General features: G+C 48.1%; 1 protein-coding gene and 1 long non-coding RNA gene across 2 annotated transcripts in view; one reads left to right on the top strand and one right to left on the bottom strand.

Annotated features, from left to right (window-relative positions):
* Positions 1–24,317, bottom strand: part of LOC142576068 (uncharacterized) — a 318,466-nt gene extending 294,149 nt beyond the window's left edge. The window contains exon 1 of the long non-coding RNA XR_012826773.1: positions 23,917–24,317. This is a non-coding gene — a long non-coding RNA (uncharacterized LOC142576068). The remainder of the gene's footprint in view (positions 1–23,916) is intronic.
* Positions 24,318–24,344: 27 nt separating this feature from the next.
* The window catches only part of LOC142576066 (5-taurinomethyluridine-[tRNA] synthase subunit MTO1, mitochondrial), a 41,190-nt gene continuing 40,773 nt past the window's right edge, over positions 24,345–24,761 (top strand). The window contains exon 1 of the mRNA XM_075685998.1: positions 24,345–24,539. Coding sequence (XP_075542113.1) covers positions 24,518–24,539 — 22 coding nt within the window. The 5' untranslated portion in view covers positions 24,345–24,517. The remainder of the gene's footprint in view (positions 24,540–24,761) is intronic.

The raw sequence follows: 24,761 nt of genomic DNA on the forward strand, positions 1-24,761 counted from the left end.
TTTATCCCGCGAAAACGCAAAGTTGCTTTTATTTTTATTTTATTTTTTACGGCGAAGCTGTATATGGCTATGTTCCTAATTTTTTTTTTTCGTCCGTCTATCGAGTCGCACCGACAGAGAAAATAAAACGTCACAGCCTACCCACCAATCGTCGCGCCTCCTTTTCTGACGTAGTCATCGCCCTACAGCTCTATGCTATAGCGGCGTTATCAGCAGTTGCACCGGTTGCACTTTCGACTTGCTACGGGCAGGATGCGCGTAGTTGGCTCTGAAGAAGGAGGAGAACGTGCCCTCAAAGCGCGCCAACGTGAACAACAGCGCGAATGGGCGCGAGAACGACGGGAAGCCGCTGCCGTCGAACGCGCAGCGGCCGACGGGTCGGGACCATCTCTTATACCGACGAAGAAGTACAGAGTACAGCGAGTCGGAAAACGCAAGGCGTCTCACGTGGTCACAATCCATCGGAACGTTTCCCCGGAGCGACGACGAGGTTCGAGCGGCGAGTCTGTGGGCAACCCATTCGGCGCCACGTGTGTGGTGCGTGTGATCGACTGCGGCTTTTGCCGGGGGCTTGACCACCAACATCGGCGGCGTGCGTGATCAACGTCAGAGCGAATGTGCGGCGGTGGCGTTGGGGCAGTGTGTGCGCGCACTCGGGGTTCCTGACGTACGGGGGGCACAGCGCTTGCGCTTGGCATCCGCGGCCGCCCGCGCCTCGTCGGTCGTATTCGCCCCGCCGTCGCCGCTCGCTGCTGCTGCCGCCACCGACGTTCCAGACGTACTCCAGACGTATTTCTTCATCGGTGTACCGCAGCGACCACAAAGCTATGGTCACCGTGGTAACGAATGAGAGAAAGTAGAAGACGATAACAACCACGAAGCTACGTGTACGTGTTTTTATTCAATAAATATAGCAGTAACTATATAAATCAATATAGTCATCACAATAGTCATTCCAACACAGCTTCGTTGGTTATCCTTCTTCACAGAGTGGAAGGGCACTGTGCTTTTTTTCATTTATTTGCTCTCGTAATAAAACGTCATAATCATTATAACTAGCAAGTACTACTGGGGAGATAAATGACAAAAGCACAAGGTAACCCTGACTTAAAAGATTTTGAAAGTACTTATTCCTATGTACCCAATCGGTACATCTTAATCCTATTAAGTGAGCCAAATAAAAACAACAATATTATTACAGTTCAAAAATCATAAGTCACTATTCGATGCCTATAAACGAAATAAAGTTTAATAATAAAATCTATCTTCACATTCCAGCTATAAACGAACGGATTTGTATGAGGGGACAAAACATCGGATTTCTCACAGAAATGCGCTGAAACCTTTTATCTAGTATTTTTCAGATCCAATTAAGGAAAAAGCAGGATAATCTCCAATCAAGACTACAGCGAAAAGACGTCGCAAGGTTTCAAATTCAAGAAACGATCAGCTCAATCTTTAATACATAACATCACGATTCAGAAGCCTTCGTTAAAAATACACGAACTTAAATAAATGCCGCGGATGTCCTTGCCGGCTCCCTTGATCGTGGTATGACCGGAGAGCAGCTCAATTTCGTTTTAACTCCCGTTATATATAGTAGTACGGGAAAAAGTCCTTCCATTTATTAACATTTTCTTCTATATATATAATCCCCAAATAACGAGCAGGTGTGACCACGAAGTGCCCAGTGGAAACGCTTTAACCCGTGTGTTTGCATTGTTCCAAAACCCTATCTATTTGCTCTCGAAAAGAAAAAAAGAGAGAAAGAAACGGGGGAGTATGCGTCTTTTTATGCGTAACAGTAAACTGTCGTATCGATGTCACTGCTGGTCTTCTTTTGTTTTGTTTTTTTTTGTTTTTTTTTTGTAGAAGAGTGCGAAGCTGTTCGGACACAAGCAGCAAGAATCTTTTTCAGCAATAATTTCGCTGACTAAACTTTTGCAATTAAATTTTCGATTACTGACTTTAGGAACTACGTGGAAATATGTAACTGTGAAATTGAAAGAACGAGTAGTAGCGAAGTCGTATCTCCTTGGCAGAAATATAAAGACTATAGCACCACTTTCGAGATGAGCGACCTTAAAAATGTGTCACGAAATACATGGCGTTCCGGTTTTAACAGCTTCCCAAAAGTATGCCTCAGCAGTTGGGCCACTCTTACCTATAACGCCAGGGCCTCTTTTTTTTAATTATTACTATTATTTTATTTTATTTTTTGCGATAAGAATATATTTTTCGTAATACTCGACTCAAGACTTATGAAACCGTGGAAAGCGAGTCCAAATTTGTAGCCTATGGAAAAAAAATAATTTGCGAGACCCGGCAGGTACGTGTACTACTAATCCTGTGCGCTCCGTACTAAACTTAGCAATTAGCAAAGAGAGTTTGGAGAAAACAGGTTCCTTTTCTTGTTTTCTTTTTTTTTTTTAATGAAAGCTTTCTTTGCAAATCCCTCCCGGATTTTCCTAACCTTGGCTGGGCGCTCCTGCCCTTGTTTTCTGCGGAATTACTCAGTGATAAAACAAGTGATGAACGAATTTCCTTTTCCTTTTTTGAGAGATGGGAGAGGTCGGGAGGGGGGGGGGGTTGGAGAGAGGGAGGTCTATGAATGCCAGTACCTACCTGACTAGTATCCCCACTGCAATAAATATATGTATGTCATCAAGAGCACAAGCCATCGGATAACCTATGCCTTACTATACCTTGCTTACTACCTTGTACATTACGAACCTTACTATACCTTACTATGCAAGTGGGTAATGGGTGTGGTGCAAAACGCTGTGTACATTCAATGTAATCGGTTGCATGTCGTTCGTTTAACCCCCCGCCCCTCACGAAAGCTTCGCTTCTCCGATTCCAACATGCGTGTTGGATCTGCCTATGTATTTTTTTTAACCTTTTCTTTTTCTTTGTGCTAGCCGCGCCGAAAAATACAAAAAGCAAATACCGAGTTTCTTCTTCTCGATCGTCTCACGCGACGCAGCGCGCACTCCGATCCGTCCATCTATCCCATCCCCGCCGCCGGTGTGTGTATAAAGCCGTGCTTCTCGCGATCCGCACGCGTCACCAAGCCATCCGCGCGTCGGAGTGCGGCGCGGTCCCTTGCCACACCCCCGTTCGCTCGCAGGGCACGTCAGCAATGCGCGGATCGAGGTGGCGCAAGGGGTCCAAATCGCGCTCGCCGTGCCCGCAGCGAGCCATCTCCCGATTCTCTGTAACCTCCGAACCCAACTTTGCTTCGTGCGTCTTTCTTCCTAGACATTGCCTCTCTTTCTCTCATTCTGGCGCATATATATATATATATATATATATATATATATATATATATATATATATATATATATATATATATATATATATATATATATATATATTCAATTTGACAGTTCAAGGATGGGGCCCGAGAATCTAGGATGCGTATAAGTATGTATACAGAGGTGCGCGCCTCTGCAAATACATCCACTCCGAGAAGCGACACGCACGCGTAAAACGCGCTTATCTGCCGCCGCACTTTAGAGGGAAAAAAAAAACAAAACTATGAAAAAGGCGAATTCACGAAAGGAATAAAAAAACAAAAAGAGGAATGGGTGTCGGTCCATGGCGCGGTGCAAAGAAAGCGTGCCAAAAAGAGCGCCGCGCGAAAACAACCAAAATCGGTCAACGACAGTGGTTGCACTTCGTGTTGCAAAATGACAAAACAAAAAAAAAGGGGGGGGGAGAAAAAAAAAACAAGTGATAGCAGGGCTACACCTATCGTATGCCGTGCATAGAACTTCTAACAATTAGTATACTAGAAGAGGAAATTATAGGACCTAGGGAGGTTTTGACGGTTTTGCCAGCACGGGAACGATGTGTAGCATCTTGATATAGTATACGGCATAAGGGCTATGGATCGAGATTCACCCATCACCAGTTACTGCGGGCTGACTCTATATATAAACATATCATTTCCATGTCTATACATGAATTGCCTAAATTAACATCGTCCTTCTTGACTGAAACGACCTTGTGACTTCGCAAATTTATTAATGTTAACAAAATATTACGTTATAAGTGCAGCAATTCGCTAAGATTATGCATGTGCGCAGAAACTTGTTCCCTCCTGGCGTTAACAAACATATAATTGCTACGAAATTTAGAAAGATAAAGCTTAATATATACCGTCACAAGAGCGTATGAAGCCACAAGCACGAAGGCTAGACGAATCCATGCGCTACCCGTCATCCCCGCGTTATAGCTGAGCGATCGCCTGCACCACTGTTCTAATTTTTAGGAAAGAAACCCTGCCACCAGCTTTTCTTTCTTCTTTTTTTTTTTGAGCATATAATTCCTTTTTCATCGCTTGCGACAGCTAGCACAATTAAAGCCCTTGAGCTAGATTTCTCGAAGAGGCGGACATCACATGCGAGAAAAATCAAAATGCGCGATCAAAAATGTAAGAACATCACTAATTAGGTTTTAATTAATGATTTACGGCGCGTGTTGCAATTTACGAACTGCAGCCGGTGAGCTTGCGCGGCATAAGCATTTGGAACCAGTATCGTAGCCAGAAATGTTTTTCGGGGGGGGAGGGGGGCGACACGCACGTCACCGAGGACAACAAGGGTGAGGGGCGGGGGTGGGGGTGAGGCACGTGCCCGGTGTGCCATCCCCTGGCCACGCCACTGCTTGGAACGAATTCTGAGGATGGCAGCGGTTTCAAGACATGCGCCGTCAACTTGCGATAAAAAAAAATTACCGACGATTACGTTACTTCCTAATGCGAAATTTGAGCGCAGCAAATAAGCTGTTTCACCTTTTCGATAGATTGTGGCAAAGAAATCGAGCAACACATGTATGCGCTATCACAGAATTTTTTTTTTATTTTTCACACGTATTCCTTTAACAAAGACTCCACTAACAGTTCTTGACAGTCATGAAGGAAGCTTTGTGGTCGGAGAAATAGACTGATGTATGTTCGACTTGGTACACCAATGCTTGATTCTCAAAGACGAGATCTATACAAGTGCCTCGCGAGGTTGTCACAGCCGTGGGACGCGTTACGAGCGAGAGGAACGGGATGTTCTCCCGCATAAGTGTTAGGAAATTGCTGTTTGTCTTTATGTCAAGCCGCCACCGATCTGGCTCTCTGATTGCCACCGCACAGGGCGAACGGCAGCGGCAATTTCGGCTCGGGCGGTGCACATATACAGATCCGCCGCCACCGATCTGGCTCTCTGATTGCCACCGCACAGGGGTTGCATTGGAGGAGGAGCGAAGAAAGGAATTAAGTTCGAGCCGGCGCTTTGACAACCGGAGACTCGCAGGAAGAGGGGGGAGGGGGGCGGCGTGTACACCCAGCGGCAAACGATGGGGGCAGAAGCGCGCGCAGCAAGCGGACAACACAATAAAGGGAGGAGGGAAGAGATAGCAGCGACTGACTGATGCCGCTGACGCCGATAGTGAGTCAACCCCAGCTGCGGAGTTGGTTTCAGGGACAACGAATAACCGGCGCGTCGGCAACTGAAGAGCACCCTATCCGCCGCACAAGAACAGGGGGGGGGGGGGACCCTTTCCTCCTCTTTCTGCATGGCGGCGACGGTGTTCTATGCAGTCACGTTATCTTGACTCTCTAGCGGCGTCAGCGGCATCCAGCGGTATCAGTCGGTCGCTGCTAGCGCTGGGGGGATGAAAGGGGGGCGGAGCTGGTTACGAGGCCGACGACGACGACGACGCGAAACCCAGGAACGGACGCCAAAGAGCTGCGCTCTAAAAGGCACTGTTGTTCCCACTTAACTTTTTTCAGCAAATCGCCGTTTTATACGGTCAAGCACAGAATCGTAAAGTGTCACCACCTAAGCTATAGAGACATCATTCCTGCCGCCCTGCGTTCCCCGCACCGTTCAAGCTTTCCAAACACGTGTCCCATGCTTTGACAGCGATGCTAGCGGGAACACCGCCAAATGGCCTGGTCACGGCAAGTTGGGCGTGTGGGAAAGCCTGTAATGGAATTTCGCATGTCGTCCAATAAGTCGCTGCCAACTGTGTTGGCCATGCACCGTGAGAGGCCACTTCGCATATGGCGCTGATTTCCGAAAGCAGCCTGAACCTTCGATGCGATTAGCGTATAGCCTATAGCCTGACCAAAGCAAAGTTATCCGAACATAAGATAAATGTGGCGAGCGCAATACCTCGCTCACAAAATTACCATGGTTTAAATCATAACTGGATCACGCGTTTATGTCATCGCTAAATTAAAACGTATCGTACACATGTTAAGTGAACTACCCATAACTTGAACGTTTTAATAACTCCAGTAAACCCAGGACGCCTATACAGGTATGACAACTACCCGAAGTGCAGAGAACGAATTAAGAAAAAGAAAGAAAAGCTACGGCATTTCTTTTACTATTGTCGAACTACTGATGAGCCCTTTAGTATTCCACGGACGACGCTTTCGCTGTATTCCAACGTCTAAACAGTTTCTAATGTGTCTGCGCGTATCTATAGAAAGTGCCTTGGAAGCTGGCTCTCCCACGCAATGAGGCTCTGTGAGAAAAAGCACACTTCCATAATTACCGTCATTCTGCAGCCTTCAGCCAGAATATTGGGATCCTTCAAGCATGCGTGTAATTGCGAACGTTGCCGCGAGATATACGAACATCACTACAAATAAATAAAAATAAATAAATAAATAAACACAAACAATGTAGGAGCGAACACACGTAAGGTATTGCGGAGTCCAGTACGAAGCCGACAAAGGTGAACCTAATCACTCATACGAAGTGATCCGATTATTGTAAATTTGCAGACAAGTGCAGTCGGAGATGATTAACAATTTTGTTGAAAGCGTAGGAAGCGCGACGTCGGAATGGGGCGCACAAACTTTAGAAAGGCGATTGGTTGTGACATGTTCGTTCTTTCGCATAGTAGTGCTCAAAAAAGCTCGTTATTTTTAAGAAAGCATGAAATGCTTCTAGCTCCCGTTTTCGTCCGACCTTCAAGTGACCTTTAGCCAAAAGGCAGGGCCGTTATCCGGGCACTCAAACGAGAACATCCGGGCAGCCAGTGGAAACTTAAGAAAATGCGGTCTCTGGCCCCAGTCTTTTGCACAGGACCGCATTACATACGCTAGTTACTGCCCAAACAAGTTACAAAAAATATGGCTTCCGAGTTCTTCCTAATGTTTGTTCACAATATCACTCAAGCTGCAACTTCTAGTATGCAGAAGCTTTATTTGTAATTTCCAATAGCGACGTTCAAAAGGCAGGCACAGGGCACCAACTTTGAGCTCGACAAAGATTAAAAACAGTGTATCGCCATCAGCCTTCCTTCCTCTTATGACAGAATCTGATCTTTTCAGTATTTTGTCTAGTCTGAAACGTAATAAATCCGCCGGACTTGACAACATTTTCATAGCTGATCTGATAAGAAACATTACAGCTCTGAAACATGTTCTGCTATTTATTTTAAACGGCATAATTGCAACTGGTACATGGCCAGATTCACTGAAGAGTGCTCGCGTTGTTCCTCTGTACAAAAGTGGGAAAAAGAATGATATTGCCAACTACCGCCCTATTCCTGTTCTTTCCTGCATATCCCAGATTTTAGAAAAACACGTACTTTCTGTGATGAATGCATTTGTTGCTAAACATGACCTAATGAGTGTGAATCAGTACGGATTTGTTAGTGGGTCTGGAACACAGGTGCTATTAGAAAATCTCTCTGATTTACTGCACCAAAGCCTGGAAAACAATGAGGTGGCATTTGGGCTTTTTTTGGACGTTAAAAAAGCTTTCAACACAGTAAATCATCAAATTTTAATGTCTAAACTGTATTCATATGGATTTAGGGGTCCTTTTTTGTCACTAATTAAAAACTATCTTCACAATCGCTCACAAGTAGTCATGTTTGGGCCTATCTGCAGTGACGCGGTAAGTCTGGTGTGCGGTGCACCGCAAGGGTCTATCTTATCTCCTTTGTTGTTCAACTTATATGTGAATGATATATGTGACCACGTGAAAGCATCCACCGTATTCCTTTATGCCGATGACACTTTACTAGTGTCAAGCAACCCTGAGTTTTCCTGTGCCCTGGCTAACCTTCAAGAGGACGCTATTAAAGTTAGTGATTGGTTTGCCTCAAACTTAATACAAATAAATAGCACCAAATCCCGACTTGTCTGTTTTTGTAACCCGCACAAAGATGTACCAAGCGTCGCTTCCATATATTTACACCCTTCATATTGCTCTTTCTGCTCTTGTCAACCTATAGCTAGCGTCCAGTCGGTTAAGTATCTTGGTGTGCACATAGACAGTGATCTGATGTGGAATACTCATTTGACCCACATTTGTAAGAAACTTAGAAGTGTTGCACGTTTGTTGTTTAATTTAAAAACCATGATGCCTTTTTCTATCAGAAAACTAATCGCCCAGGCTCTGGGGCATAGTGTTTTAAGATACGGTATGTGTTGTTTTTTTAACTGCTCTTTCACATGGAAATGTCGAGTTAATAGGATTTTGAAAAACATCGCTACAAGTGTCCTCTACATGCCAGAGGAGAATTTACCCAGCAGTGTCTTTAGAACAGCCGGTTTGCCTTCTTTTGAGAATCATTTTAAACAAATCGTAGTACTTAAATATTTTTGGAGCAGTGCATACAGGCACATAAATACGAAACCGGTACCGTTGAGACATGTTCCTCGTTATCTTAAACCGAGAGTGCGCACTCACTACGGTAAAGCAACAAGACGCTATTATGTTCCTGCTATATTCAATGTACTACCGGACGATGTATTTTCTTTGTCCACCCGCAAAACACTGAGAGTTGCTGTTCAAGCGTTAGAGAACCTTTAATATGTACTGATGTTATCAGTGCATCTTTGATAATGTGTGATGGTTGTGCCAAATGCACAACCAGCTTCTGATGGAGTTCTGGTGTGGCGCGTAGATTGCCGCGGCTGCCGGTTGTCGCCGCACAAGCCCTCTTGTGGCTTCGGCGCTTCCGTTTTGTATACTGTTTTAACTATACTGAATAAAGATTATTATTATTATTATTATTATTATTATTATTATTATTATTATTATTATTATTATTATTATTATTATACACTTCATTGTCATTTTTGACGCTTAGACAGAGTTTCCTGTGCTCTTTTGAACACCCGCGGTCCGTGAGTTCCGCGGGGCGGATTTTGTGTCGCCTCAAGAGATGGCGCCACGCTGCGTGGCGCCTCCTTCAGGCGATTTTCTTCTAGCTGGGCAGCGTCTATATGGCCCTATGCACAGTATGGCGTGGTGCGGTGCGGAGCGATGTGATGTGGTGAGGTGCGCCGTTGCGAACATGCATTACACCCATTTTAAGATTGTGGCTAGTATCATCTCCAACTAATCTGCTTTGTCGGCTGCCATTTCATGCTTACATCTACTCTCGATTGCGAGAGAGTCAGCACTTTTTTTGGAACCAGATTTCAACACTTCAATGTTGTAACACGGCGCCCTGTCGGTATTGGAGATTTACTTCAGTTTTATCGTTGATGCCTTCATCTTTCTTGCCCTGTGCAGTGACTACTATACGTTCGATTATTGATATCGGGCACTCACTCTACAGGTACATTACGATGTTCACGGGGATTGCTCCCAAAGATCGAAGACAGGCAGCGCATCGCCCACGAAGCCTTGCTTAAAGGGACAGTAAAGGTTAATATTAAGTCAAGGTGGACTATTGAAATATCCCAGAAACCTCGAAACTCTTGTTTCATGCGAAGAAGAGACTTACTTGAAGAAAAAAAATGCGTTCTGAAGCGCCCGCGTACCTCTAGCGCAGTTCAAATCGCCCGCCCTCCGATCGAGGAGTGGTGACGTCATGGTCTCACAGTGACGTTGCGCCGTCGGTGAGTAAAAGGGCGCCCACAGACGGCGCTACGGCTTTTCTGCGGAAAACGCAAACGCGCGGCCAGAAACAGAGCCAAGACAGAGCCGACAGCAGCGCAAAAGCGGAACTATGGTGGCTAGCGGAAGGGAAAGCGCGCGACGATAAGCTGGTTCGTTATTTTATGACGCGAACTTTGACGCTCGTTTCAATGGACGACTCTGACAACGACACATTGGCTCGCGATGCTGGGCTCGACTTAGCAATTTATGCACTGATGAACGTGACCTGCTGCTAAGGGCTCGCGCTGCCGGCGCTGTTGCGTACTACTACGGCGGCAACTGTATGTCATGGTTGTACACATTCGCACATTTGTAGCTTTTCCTTCGTGAAAACCAAATGCCGCACTCACCACCCCGTCTTCGACCTGCAGTTGTTCTTGCGCTTCGGAGAATGCAAGCAAGACCAACGGAACAACGCTACGGGAAAGCATTGCTTTGAAAGGTACTCCACAGGACTTCAGTAAGTCGGCGTTGAACTCGTTATCCTCACGACGAAAGTGCAGCGAGCACACTATGCGATTTTTCGGCTCTTCGCCAACGCGCTGTGGCAGAGGTACGGCACTTAACCACTTCGATCGGAGAGGTTCACTCGTTGGCACACAGTGATAAGTAACGTTGGATTCGCCGCTGCAACCTTGGCCAAGTTCCGCGGACCGTTCGCGCATCCCACGACATCACATGGACGTGGCATTCTCGCTGCTTGTTCCAAATGCAAGTTTCGTGAGCCAGCAGAACCCGCGTAGCACGACGCGATAACGAAACAACTGAAACTCCAAAGCGCGCGCGGCGCAGGGTCAAGCGCGTAGAGTCGAGCGAAAACGAAACCTTTCGACCACCCGGGATACTACAGGATAACGTCTAAATATTATTTTTTCTTAGAATCGAACAGAAGTAGACAAGTAGCATTTTCTTCCGACTTTTAACCTAATGAAATAATCTTTTTAATACGAGTAGTTGAGTACTAGTGACATAAATTATGTTGAGGAGTGCCTTCGTCATCGGGCTAGTACCGGTATGTGTCATGCATTTACCTCAATTTCTCGGTTACTAAAGCTCTGTTCGGGATTATATTGACGTCTTAGACGTTCTAGAGCATTGCTTTATGACTTTAACTTGACTTCATAGTAACCTTTAGTGTCCCTTTGCTTAACCAGGGGTGCGCGATAACAGTGACACATTTAGAGTCCAGAACGTGCAGGCAACGATTAGTGTTAGGGTTATTATCGTATAATACTCTCTATTATCCACGTTCCTTCAGCGATGGCGCTGCCACAGTGACTTATGGAATCGAAACTCCGACAACGTGCGTAGGACGCGCGCACACAGCGAAACATTCGACCGTGTTTACATGCACGACTGCTCCGCTGAGCTCGTTTCTATCTACATATAGGCAGCCACAGCGACCACGTAATGAAACCCAACGGCGGCGCACCCTGTGTTTCGAGGGAGAAGCGAATGGCAGCGACCTTTCTTATAACACCGTGCCAGACGGTGAACCAGACGTACAAAAATAAGTACACGGAGGCGAATGGGGAGGGAACCGAGCAGAGGGCGGGCTTAACAATGGAGAAGCGGTTTCACTGCGACGTGGATGGCGCTGCAACAGCAGTGGCGGCAGCTGAATGCCATGGCGGACGGCCTCGTCAGTATGTGCGAAAGCGCACAGTTATACTACAGAGGGAAAAAAAAAAGAAGAGACATAAATAATAACAAGCGACCGGATTCAGTGCGCGCGCCGGTGGCCTGCATCGTGATGCTGCACTGCGGGCCGGCGGCGGCATCTCGGCCTTCCCGCTTCCTCGTTCCAAGCACGCCCTCCTCCTTCGCCGCACACTTTCTCTGCGTGGCATCAGACTCGTGCCAGTGAGGAGCATCCATCCCGCCGCCAGAGACGGCCGTGGGTCGTGCGTGGTGGGCGGCGAAGGAGAGAGTGTGCCGTTTTATTAAGGCAAGCTATGTAGCAGCGTGTCAAGGCCTCGTCGCGTGCTAGCTGCGCGGGCCTCCAGGCCCCTGCCTCGTCCGTTTAGCACGTACGCACACACACACTCGCCCGCCACGCTGTGATTTGACGGCGACCGAGTAACGGGAAGCGTCGAGAGGCCGCCGGTTACACATGAAAGGGAGAGGGGGGCTTTAGTTGCACAAACACAAATGCGCGGCCATGTGGTCACGGCGATGCGAGTCGGATACACGCGTGTTGAAACGCGACGAACAATTCTCGAGCGACAGCCGAGCTGCGGCGCCGGTGACGGGCGACCCTCGTCATCCCACGCAACGACGTCGCTGCTAAAACGTCGCGGTAGTTCCATGATATATCGAAGAGGCGTTGTATGCTAATACCCACGTTGTGTAAGAACTCGGCGACCATGCAATAAAACCACATATATTTGCCTTAATAACAGCGTCGGCATCGCTGAGATGTGTGACTCGACGCAGCGCGGACGATATGCGTACAGCATTGTGGGTTCTACGTGGTTGCTCTCCGTCGCAGCTGTCCTCACTCGAGGCGCCTTGTTTCGACACTCGCGAGGAGCTCAAGTGACGCTTAACGACGATATTTTTTTTTATTCTTCGCGCTTCTTCTCGACAGCCGACTACGCAGAAATAAACTTTTAAGGCAACAGGTGTCACGGTCGACACGTCCGACATTTCGAGTGTCGCCAACGTGCGCGGAAGCGCGCACGCACAATGGCCTCTTTGCAAGACGAGCGTGTGTCACGCCAAAGCCCTCACCCCATCCTTCTCTCTCAGCAGCAACCTCTCTCGAAAAGCCAGCAAAGCGAATCGGCAAAGAGCCCTGACACGCCTGACATGCCACCGCTGCGATTTTAAGACTCCACTGTTGACAGGACATGTGGAAATACATTAACAGCCTGCCTTAAAGAAGAAGTAAAATATGCACGCAGAGTGTTATGTCACAAACTAAGGCGTCTGATGCGCCAGAACGACGCACAAAACTGCGCTGTTGGCAGAGAAAACACCATCAAGACAAAAGATGGCAATGTCAGAGTGCACAGGTGATAGCGTTTTCAAAAATTCACTTAAATGTGACATTTCTTCTGTATACATTGCATACACACGAGGGAGTGTAGAAAGGCCACAATACACGCATGATGCGTTCTCCTCGCTGCAAATAAAGCGAAGGAGATGGCTGCCCCGCTATATACAGTCAAAAGTCAATCTAACGAACACGCATACTACGATTTATCGAACATCACAAAGTAAATACAAAATTATTTTCGTCAATATCAGTGTGCAACGAGTATGTGCTTATAAAGAACATATTTTCATATCGAATCTGAATTCGTTATAACGAGTTTCAACTGTGTAAGAGCACCCAAAATAAATCGCACCTCGCAATAATCGGATTGGCGTTGCTCTTTGCGCGTGCCCTAGACGTTTCCCAGTCGTGGTCGTTGCAGCAAATTGCTTCCCAGCGTGGCTTCTGGCCTGTACTGCGAGGCGCTTTACATCCCAGAGACACGACACGTGTTACCAAACTGATAAACAGCGGTCGAAACAAGGAGAGTTTCGGGCCTGAGCCAAATTATCGACAATGTCAGTGCCGAAGACGAAGCCAAGCCTTGTCGTGGACACGTTGGCTTCAGCCTGATAGGTCCCTTCTTCTATCACTATTGATCGCTTCCAAGACCTTCTCGTGATTCTCTGTCTTGTTTGGGTGTTTGCGCTTTAACGTGCGGCGTACATAGCGCGGTACACTTCGGAACTGTACATAACGTGTATGCGCGCCGTGTTCTAACGGCATACAGACGCTTCGGTAATAGTCGCGACCCAGAGCGAGCGTCTCGCTTTTAACGATACTGGGCTCCGCCCACTCTCAAGTCGTTTGCTCCCCGGCACGCAATTCCATACCTCAACGCCACAGCCAGCGGCAAGTTTGAATGGAATTGTCAGAGCTCAGAACTCGTCAACAAATGCGTGCATGTACGTTACGGCGGTAGAAGTTGCACCTTCGAACTCTGCGCTTCAGAACACCCCGCCACCACATTGCGTATGCTTATAGGAGATGTTCCAGCGTTGCGAAAAAAAACAGCGAAGGCGAAGTCCGGCATACTTTTCCGCGCGCGCCTAGAAACGTGGTCGTTTACAGAGGAGCGTGGAAATTTTTCCCCGTCGCGTCAGCGACATGTTCCGATGGACCTACAACATTCCAAGCCTGTAGTGTGACTTTAGAACCACTCCCAATAATGCCCTGACTAGACAAATAAATAAATAAATAAATAAATCATTTCCATTTGTTAGCATAAGTCAATCAAGAGTGCACCGTAATTACGTTACTTGTTTCTTATTGCGATTATTTCTCTCACAGCTAACATTGCACTCTCCACTGGACTGGCCCCGACCACCGAAGGCTATTCATTCATTTATGAATGAAAAAATGATTTGACTGACCGAATGAATCAGTCGGTCAAAAAGAAAAATAACGAGAGAAGCGTCGGCAGCAAGGATGCAACGAGACCACAGTGCGCGCTAACTTCGTTGTCGCTGCTATGCACGAGAACACCGAAGGCAGCGCCGGCCAAACTACAGAGGCGAGTGCCACAACCTAGGTCGAAGGAAGGGAACGCGGTGCCGGAGGCGAGCAGCCCGGGAAGGCAACGTCGACGAGCACGGAGCTAGACTCTCGCGGAGCCGAGTCGAACGGCCTCGAAGAGAGAATGGGTCGTTTGCATGCACCTCACATGCAGCGGGGCCGGAGCGGCGTTCTCGATTGTGCTCGGCCGCGCTGACCGGCGTGCGGGACGCAAGGCCGAACCCGTTCGCGAGCCCCGTTCGTGGAAGCCTCCTCCTCCTCCTCCCTCGCTGGGTATCGCCGTGTTTACGCGCCTGTGCACGATTAACGAGAGGGAGAGTGATCCACCCCGGTCTGATTTATATACGCAGCTGTGGGTGAACGCGCGCACTAAACAAAGGAAGCGTGCGCGCCGACAAAGCTTTGCATCCGAGGAACGACTTCCCGCGCGCTCCCTGCGTGAACGCACAACTAGAGCGAAAGCGAGCAACGTCTATTCGATTCGCTAAGGAGACACGTAATCTGGCATTAAGTATACACGCAGCGCAGAGTTGTGAAATAACGGGGCGGCGCCGTCTGACAGGTCGCGGAGCACTTCCCGCGGAACGTACAACAGACGACGGGTAAACGTTATCCCTGAACTGATGTCATCGGGCATGTATCACATACCTCTGTGACACGGTCGGTTCAGCTGCCTGACCGGCCCAAGTGCACAAGCAGCGCGGAAGTCGCATTCTCGCTGCCAAACCGATGGAGACACCCTCCGCGGCCAATTAATTAACCATCAGGCCTGCGCGCCGCACGGCGTGACGTGCATATCTATAATAGATGGGCGGGTTCTTGGGGCCCTCCGGATAGGTTTTTAACCACCCGGGCCGGTTCGTTAGCGCGTGCTCTCAAAGAGCGGTATACGCGAGTGTTCTCGAATCACGCCCCTCCCCTCCCCCTCCCTCATGGTAATGCGGCCACCTCGGGCGGGATCGAACGCGCGACCTCGTGCTCAGCGGCACCGCGTCGGCTGTGCAGCCACGTGCAGGACGTCACAAGTCTGAACGCGCAGGCCTCTGGTAGATGCAATCCACTAGCCGGCGGTGCAAATCGCGAGGGACTTTTCGCTGAGTGCAGCATTCTCTATACTGGCTCACGAAGCGATGCGGGTCTCTCGCTGCCGAGCTAAGCAAAAAAGCGTGCGGCTCTGTCACTGTTCCGAGAAAGTGGCGGCAACAAGAACGTAACTGACCGCGATAACAGCGTATACATGATAACAGTGTAGACATGAGACGTGCTATACTACTATGTACAAAACTTCTATACTATACTATACTATACTATACTATACTATACTATACTATACTATACTATACTATACTATATACTATACTATGCTATAGTATACTATACGAAAACTTCGAGAGTGGCGCCAGATCGCTACCAGCTGAGAGGACGGCTGAAGCGAAGGAGAAATAACCCACTGATTTGTGCTTTATTCAGAGAGTAGGTATCAGTGGAGCAACCATGTTCTTACATAACAAAGAGATATGTAAATTATAAGGGTCGTGCAAGCAAGAGTCTGTGCCGAGCGCATTCGTTACTTCCTTTATAGAGGAAAGGCTAACCAAAATTAAAAACGTGCTACCAGCCGCTGAAACACTCACTTTGGCTGCGTATATACACGAGGGCGAATCAGAAAGTCTTTGGCGCTATTTTTTAAAAGCCAAATCACGGTTTTAAATGCGAAGTCGACATACTGATACGATCTCGACCGGGTGAGATGGGTCTACCCCGCAAGAATAAGGAAACGACGATGAAGTCGGGCATTGTGATGTTGAAAAATAAAGTAGAAAAGATTGTATTCACTATATTCGTACATAGTGGTGACTCTCATCCAAGTCTCGAGCGGTCCTGATTAACACGGGGGCCGGAACGGCCTCAAATAACTCCTGGCGATCCTTTGGTTGTCGATGTCTTCGTGGGGAGCCTGCGGAAGCAGGTTCTGCCGTCGACCCTGCCCTTCGGGTTTTCCTTCCCTCGTCCGTCCCTTTGTGTCAGCTCGCGAAAAAATAAGGATTTGACGTTGTTTCGGAGAAGAGGGCAATTAGGCCGCCATGGGGACACCCGCTTGAACCCTTCTCACACTTGACAGGTTGATCCTAACAATATCCATCCCCAGCGGTGGACCTTTCTTGGACCGGCCCGGCCTTACCTGCCAGTAGCTCTACGGCACGGCGCTGCTGTCAGTTGTTGAAGATGGCGGTTGTGCATCACACGTGCACGGTGTGCGAGCAACGAAGTGCGATTCGTTTCCTGTGGGGCAAGGGACGAACGCCCATCGAAATCCACAGGGAAGTGCAGCCCTCGTATGGGGAAATGTGTCTCGCTTTGAGAAGTGTTAGTTGGTGGTGTCGTGAGTTCGCAAAAGGCCGTGAGGACTCGCACGACACTGATCGTTCGGGGATGCCGCGTGCGTCGCTGACTGACGACAGGGGCATCCGAAATTTAGTGCTGCGATGGGACAAATGGTCTGAACCGGTGTATGGACTATGTGGAAAAAAATAGTTTAAGGTACGTAGAACAGTACACATATTTGTAATTGCCTGTATGTACCTTATTGTGGCTGATAAAAAATAGGGGCAATGACTTTCTGAATCGCCCTCGTAGTTACGTTGGCGGTGATAAAATATGCCTAGATCTATAGCTCAATCGCCCTCGAAAACTTGACACAACTACTTAAAACATAGGTCCAATAACTTGCGCATCCAATAATCACATGTATATGGTGTCTGGGGCCTTCTTATATGCGATCCCGGTATGTTCATGTAGGTTGATTTGTAGGTTGACTAGGTATGGGGGTTACAAAGCTATTATATTTCTTTTTCTCGACAAGGACGCCCCGTCGAGCAAGGTCCACGCTATGCGTGCATGGTCCGGCTCGCCAGCCAATATACACAGGAAACGCCGGGAGAATATACCCCTTGCTCTCGACTTTCCGCTTGATACGTCGACCTACGGAAGTTATCTTTTTTTCCGAGCCCGCTAATCCTCCGACGAGCCTGTTCGAACTTATAGGCGGATTGATGGATTCATTACCGTATAACCTTGTCCACAACCACTGAGTCACCACTGCGACAAACGAACCCAAGCGCAGCGATCGCCTCAACTTGCGATTTCCTCCTCCCGGGCATGGACGGCGAGACTTGGAAACGTTCGTCCGGCCAACGGGCGAACGCCTCTCCTAATGACGGCGGACTCGCTGACATAAATACACAGTGCGCATGCGTGCGCGGCACGCTCGGTTGTGCGCCTCTTGGCAGAGGCGTTCGCCACTTCGCGATCGCTCGATGGCTCGCGCTTGTTTCGCCACCGGAAGCGACGGCGGTTAAAACTGTTGGCACGGCTATCGGCGCATTGCATCGCGCCGGTGGCGTGCACACCCCCGCTCATTGCTTTGCTATTGACCGGGCTCCCCGCTTCTCGTGGCATTTCGCGTGAGCGGACGCGGCGCGCTGCAGGCCGCCGTCCGTTCCAGCTGCGCACACGTAATCGGCGCGCCTGGCCAGCAGGATATATATATGGGTGTGTGTGTGTGTGGGGGGGGGGGGGGGGTGCTTACCCTGCCACCGCCGTGCTGGCGCCGGGCTAGTGCAGTAACAAACAAACAAACGAAAAGTCAAAGGAAGGACGCGTACGTATACACTGGAAATTGCACGCACGTACGAGGGCACGATTTAACAGAGGAGGTACAATGCAGGCGACTGTAAACACCAACCTTTATGAATTCCGCAATCTTAATCTGTCAATGTACACGCTCGCCAGCTGCATAACTTCGATAGATTACAGCCTTCCATGCTCACTTAAAGAAGTATTACACCCGTGCGCCATTTTCGGCGCACTGCAGTAACAATTCTTCTCCAGCGTGTTTGCTTTGTTTAACGCTCGTGCATGCCGGTCGGAAAAGCCACGCTCGTCATAGTTTCCGTAGCCTTCCCAAAAGGAACAGTACTAAAGAATTTCACGCCGTAAGGGGCCTAACATTCTCAATGAGTGCGCCCTCTTAACAATATTACACCCTACTGTGGGTATTTCTGGCCCACGACGAAAATATTCGTCACACTGCGCATCCGGGGATTTCATGCTCGGCATGCATATATATAGCGTATACCAACGCTTTGCGCGCCTCGCACGACAACACAACGGTGAAACCTGGAGGTACACGCAAGAAATGATGGCGACGATTGTTGTAATGCAAGTCCCAAGAGACCACTGCTTAAAGTCAAGGGGAGAGGGGGGCTTCATTTTTTAATGAGGGTCTCGCCCGCCCTGCCCTCCCCCTCGGCAGGTCTACTATGGCACTGCGGCACCTATTCGACAAGTGCTGGAGGCGATTTTATTACCAGCAGTGTCTTCTGCGGGGCAATTCTAACTGTCCAATTTTTCGACTACTGATTTAACCGCGATTAATCGCTTGATGTGGCATGAGCAAAAAACAGTAAAGTAGATATTGTCGTACTGCTTTATGCCCTTCCCCGAGGCACTGCACGTGGCGGTCACCTCCCTTGTTTTGGCTAAGACTCTTGGCACAGGATACTGTTTCATGAGTCACCTGAGCGTGAAGCTAGCTAGCGGCTCGTGAATTAGTAGAGGTTCATCATGGTTTCTTTAGGCTACGAGTTAATTTTCATTCGCTTAGTTGGGCGCTACGAGTGCTGTGTTATACCAAGGACGCATGCACTTTGTCCGCTTTTGTAGGTAAGTAGGTGTAAAACCGTAAAATACATTGTTGTAGCGCCTGACGTTGTCAATGAAGCAAGGCAACTCACGTTCTGTGTTCCAGCTAGACTTATTTGCTTGGAGTTCACATAACTTTAACCTTTTACGTCCCGAGTTATTTATGAGAAAACGTTTTCAAAATGCCAATTTTTTTCTAAGTGCTTGATTTTTAGTGCTTCAAGAACTTGACTACCTTTTGAATGCACAGTAACCTGATCCGAAAGATAGTGGTCTAAGCAGTCCCCAAACTCGTTATTTTTGCTTTTCGCGTGAATTACATAGGGTGCCCCAGCTAACGTTAGCTGAGCTGTTAAAGGCTAGCGACCGAACACCATAGGCCGTATTGTCTATGTATATGATATGTATTGTATTATATGCATTATATGTATTGTATTATATATATATATATATATATATATATATATATATATATATATATATATATGAGTGTGCGCGCTGTATACTGGTGCTCTATGAGGGCCCCCTTCCACTGAAAGTAGACTTAACGCCCTGCAAGAGACGTAATAGTTTCCGTAGAGCGTAAAGCTGCCCATTGTATATGGTGTCCCAGCTAATTTTAGCCAGAGTTTAAAAAATGACAGCCATTCCACTCTGTGAACATGGAATGGCAGCCAAAGCTGACGACAGTCAAAGCTCTCAAACGAAAAGCAATGTGCTTTCGCTGCCATTTCATCTTCACAGAGTGCAATGGTTGTCATTTTTTGCGTTGCGAGTCTGGCGTTGCTGCTCGTTCGGAGGTGCCCGGGCTCGCGATCATTATTCGTTCAGCATCGCGGGAACGTTCTTCGTCAGTGGGCGTTTCGCGCCGACGCCGTTTACACTCTCGTTGTTGTTCCCTCCGACGCTCCTCGTACGCAAGTTGTTCTTCGGGTGTACAAACTATACGTGTCCGTCCCATCGATGACGCAGCTATTTTTAGCGCCGATACCTCTCCTGCTTATATACTGTGATAACCGTGACGTAACGCTATTGTTCTCGGCGAGCGTTCTAATCTGTGCCGCATTTTGACAGCTGCGCCGCCGTATGGCTTTGTTAGAAATCGCCAAGTCCGTTTACGTTGTCGGACGCCGAAAAAACTACGGAAGGTGTTACGTTTCGCCTACGACGCGCGGTTTAGCCGGCGCGGCTGCAACAAAGCGGCAGACATTTTGGCCCGTTCGGCGTCGCCGCTACGCCTCCCCGCCAAGCGCGTCCAGGCATGTTCCGATGCCACGTGTCTTCATGTGCGTGTGTGAGTGTATGTGCATATTGGTGCCCACGCTTGTCGAAGCGCGGCAGCCGGGGAGAGGAGCTCCCAACAACTGTGAAGCGAGGGGGTCTGACAGGCGGCGACACGACAGTATGCGTCACCTTCTCCCCATTGTGCCCGACCGGCGGCGACACGACAGTGTGAGCCACCTTCTCCTCCCCATTGTGCCCGACCGGCGGCGACACGACAGTATGCGTCACCTTCTCCTCCCCTTTGTGCCCGACCGGCGGCGACACGACAGTATGCGTCACCTTCTCCTCCCCGTTGTGCCCGACCGGCGGCGACACGACAGTATGCGTCACCTTATCCCATTGTGCCCGAGCAGGCACAGTCACGTGCTCGTCTATTGAGGGGTTCCTTCTTGCCCTCAACTGCGAGAGTATAAAAGCAGCTGCCCCCGGACGCCAAAGGAGGGCTCCGATTTCTTCTGTTGAGTAAAGTGCACTCCCGTCTCTCTACTTCGGTCAACCTGACCGCCAACTCTTTGCGATGTTAGAATAAACAAGTTGTTTTGTTGTTACCAGTCGACTCATGCTTTGCCGGGACCTTCGGATGCTTCCAGTTGTACCCCAGGCCGCCAGGCCAACGCTACCCTTGGGGCTTGCGACCCAGGTGCAACAACGGGCGTCAGCGCCGAGTTCCCAACAACTCGCACCAGCGGTGCGACTACAACAAAGGTTAGCCATACGCAGCTTTCGCTGTAAAATATGCGAATGCCACGTAGCTGGACAGAACCAAGGTAATACTGCTTGCCGTCGAATAGCCCGCGAATAGACGCAAAGTGTCTCGAGCGGCCAGTCGCGGGGCAATTTTGCGTGCATTTGCGGGCATCTTTGACGCTCGGAAAAACACTTTCATGTAGCACGTATTGAGCAAGAGAAAGCTGTACCGGGAGTTTTTCATGTCACTCAACAATTTTCTAATTGACACTTTTCATCTAATTATAACACTCGAGAAGTTGATTAGTTAAGACTAAGTATCTAATTAGGCGGAATGAAAAAAATATAATTTGAGTATCTCCAAGCGAAGGCAAATAAACATCACCTTGGTTCTGTCCAACCACGTGGCATTCGCATATTTTTAAACTCTGGCTAAAATTAGCTGGGACACCCTGTATAACAGCAAGGGACAAAATCTGCCGTCAAACTGCTTGCTAAGTTTTCAGTTCAGAACCCCTGCGTCAAAAACAGAAAAATAAGCCCTATATGCAGACTTTTCTTCCTACTCCATTTCCCTAATGAACCTATCACAGTGTCGTCCTCCGGAAGTTGTGTACTAAGCGCGAGGTTCGATGCTGCAAGTTTAGGTTTGGAACCCACATGGTTTCCAGAAGCCAATAAAACTGGCACGCTCCATGCACGCCGAATTTTGTTGTTGTTTTTCGATAATTAGGGGTAGTTGGGCACGCAAGGCAGACGAAAGGCACTTGCGTACCCTAAATCGCTAACGCGGAGACTACATTTATTTTAATGACTTATTTCTTGTTCACAATCAGAATGCCACTGTGACCTTCTGAGCCTGCACTTCTCGTTACAATCAACTTACACAGAGCGTCTGTAAAATTCCTTGTTTCTGCGATAGCTGCAGGTACGAATACGCACTATTACCAGGTGAACAGTAAACAAGTAACCAAAGTTTGTATAGACGCAGACATAAAACACAATTTCTTTCCTTGAAGTGTAAAACTGATTCAGTAATACCAACAAACGTGTAGTCAAGATATAAGCTAAAAAAAAACAAAGGATAATAAGATGAAATGTCGCTCATGGGTGTCTAGGGTGTAAACACCCTAAACACCCATCTAATATTAATCAATCGATTATATTAATGGATTCTGTTGATTTACTTGCACGGCGTTCAAGAAAAAAAAAAAGGGAGGGGGGAAACATGTTCAGCGGACAGTTGTCCCTGGACTCAAGGCATTCGAACTCTGCGGTCTTGAAGAGCTGGAAGCCGCGTGGTACTTTCCGTTCGCCTCCGGTTTTCATTACTGCATTGGCAACACGCGATGCCATCATGCTCCTATGAATCGAGCGCAGTACCAATCGCACGGTCATGGTTGTCTCTTGGCCAAACTAAAGGCGGCACTTTAGATTGAAGCATGTGGGCCGTTTTATTTACTTTCCGTCCGATAGGGGCACGCTTTTAGAGCATAGTTCACGGGCAACCCTGAAACAACCTTCTAGTTGCGATATGCACCAACGTACAACGCACCACGCGGGCGCGATATGGCAAGACTAGGAGCGAAGGTGGCTGCACGATCAATGATTCGAGCTGCCGATTACACAAGAGCAGTTCTCCGGAAGCGACCGACTCGAGGCGGCGTGCGTCGCATACAAAGCTAATATATGCGACGGATTTTGGAAGCGGGAAAAAAAAAAAAAAAGTACGAACAAGAGCTGCCGCGTAGCGCGCCCAGTTCACGCGACGAGGATAGCGCGGGAGAAGAAGCAGGAAAAAGAAAAGAATGCCGTAAATCCACAGAGAAAAGAAACGGACATCAGCAAGGCGAGCACTTCGTCTGTCAAGTTGAAAAGAACTCGTTTTGGACAAGACCCGCTTTTAACCTGACCAGTTCTGCTGCATACGCGATTCATTGTTGCTGCTGACAAGTTAGCGCGTGCGTTGACGCTTCAAACTACTTTTTGTTTTTATTAAAAAAAAACACGCAGAGAATATGACGACTAGTGGCAATCTGAATCTAAATAAGCGTCTATAATAGACACGCAGTGCGCGCGGTACGCTGCTTGCAGTTCTGACGTGGGACGCAAGAAACTGCAGTTTCGGTTCCGCACGCGACCAAACACAAACACAAAACTCTCCGGTGCACGCACTGTATACTTGCAGTTTAGTCACTGGAGTCCTACATTTAAAGGCGAGGCACTGTGAAAGTGGATTCGCTGATTAGTTATAGCATTTTCGGTGAGACGGCATTATTTAGGCGGTTTCTCCGCTGTTTGAAACGACAGACACCTGAAGATCTACTTCCCGAGACGCACGCGACCCGCCTTCTTCAGACGCACTTCGTGACAGCGACGTAAGATAAGACTGCCGCCAAGGCAGCGGTCAACCGCGACATCAACAAATCATTAAACCAGCCGCTTTTCTATTTTCTTTCCGCTTCAATCCGACGGTCATTCAAGTTTGCCGGTCGCTAAACGCAGTGATGACGGACGCCAAGGCGCGTTTGTTGCCTCCGCATTCCTGACTTCATCCCACCGCGCGAGTTTAGGAACGCGAACGACCGCGTGAGAACGTTCTCACACTGGGCGCGCTCCACAGAGCTAATTCATTCTAGTAATACCGCTGCATCTTTTTCTTTCAAAAGTCCCGTTCTATTTCGTCGTTGTATTCGAACGAGAGCTATGCATCCACTGGGAGATGATCACCTGTCCCACGGAGGCTGAAGAGGAATGAATTCGAGCACTCACCAGCGTTCACGTCGCAAGCGGGGTCTGCGCAGGGATAGTTCCCACTTTCACTTCACTTGACGTCCACTTCGGCGACACAGTATCGTCAAAATCCACGACATTTTGCACCACGATTCGATCATGACAGCGGACCAGCATTCATCGCACTTCTCCATAAAACTGAACAGGAACTAAAACCGAATGCTGCGCCATCTGTTGTTAGCTTCAACAGGCGTGAGTGTGTATCAAAAAGAAAACAGCAAAAACAATCATAAACTACAATTACTTAACTATAAATTATTTGAAGCCTACTCGAAAACAGTTTTACAGTATTATTTAAATTATGTCTTTGTTTGAAATGTAACAAATATTATTTTATTTGTGCGTCATTTACGGTGGCATACGAAAGCCATCCCACAAACACTGTTCGACATACATTTCGTCCGCTCAAGCCGCGTGCTATTTGTCGGGCGTGAACAGTAGTTATATCCATAATGACTTAGCTTGATCGTTTAACAGGCATTTGCGAGCACCAGGTAGCGTAAGAAGATTCACGACAATGCCGATGCGTTATTTTTTATGTATTAGTTAGTTGTTGTCTTTGCCGGATTCAAAACCAATCATGCAGACGATATTTAGGACGGGTAAGCACTCCATAATCCCCATTCACCGGCTCTTGATTTCTTTGGCAATTCATCGCATGACCTGGCACTAAGAACGACGTAGGCTTCCTGATTTTCACGGCTGAAAAAGCAAAGTATCTGTCCATCTGTTACCGTCACCGTAGTTGTTACAATTGAAGTACGCTGTTGTGCCGACTTATTAAGTTTGAACGTGAATGATCGAGTGAACTAAACTAGAACGCG

This window comes from Dermacentor variabilis, chromosome 3 (genome assembly GCF_050947875.1).
Source record: "Dermacentor variabilis isolate Ectoservices chromosome 3, ASM5094787v1, whole genome shotgun sequence".
NCBI lineage: Eukaryota > Metazoa > Arthropoda > Arachnida > Ixodida > Ixodidae > Dermacentor > Dermacentor variabilis.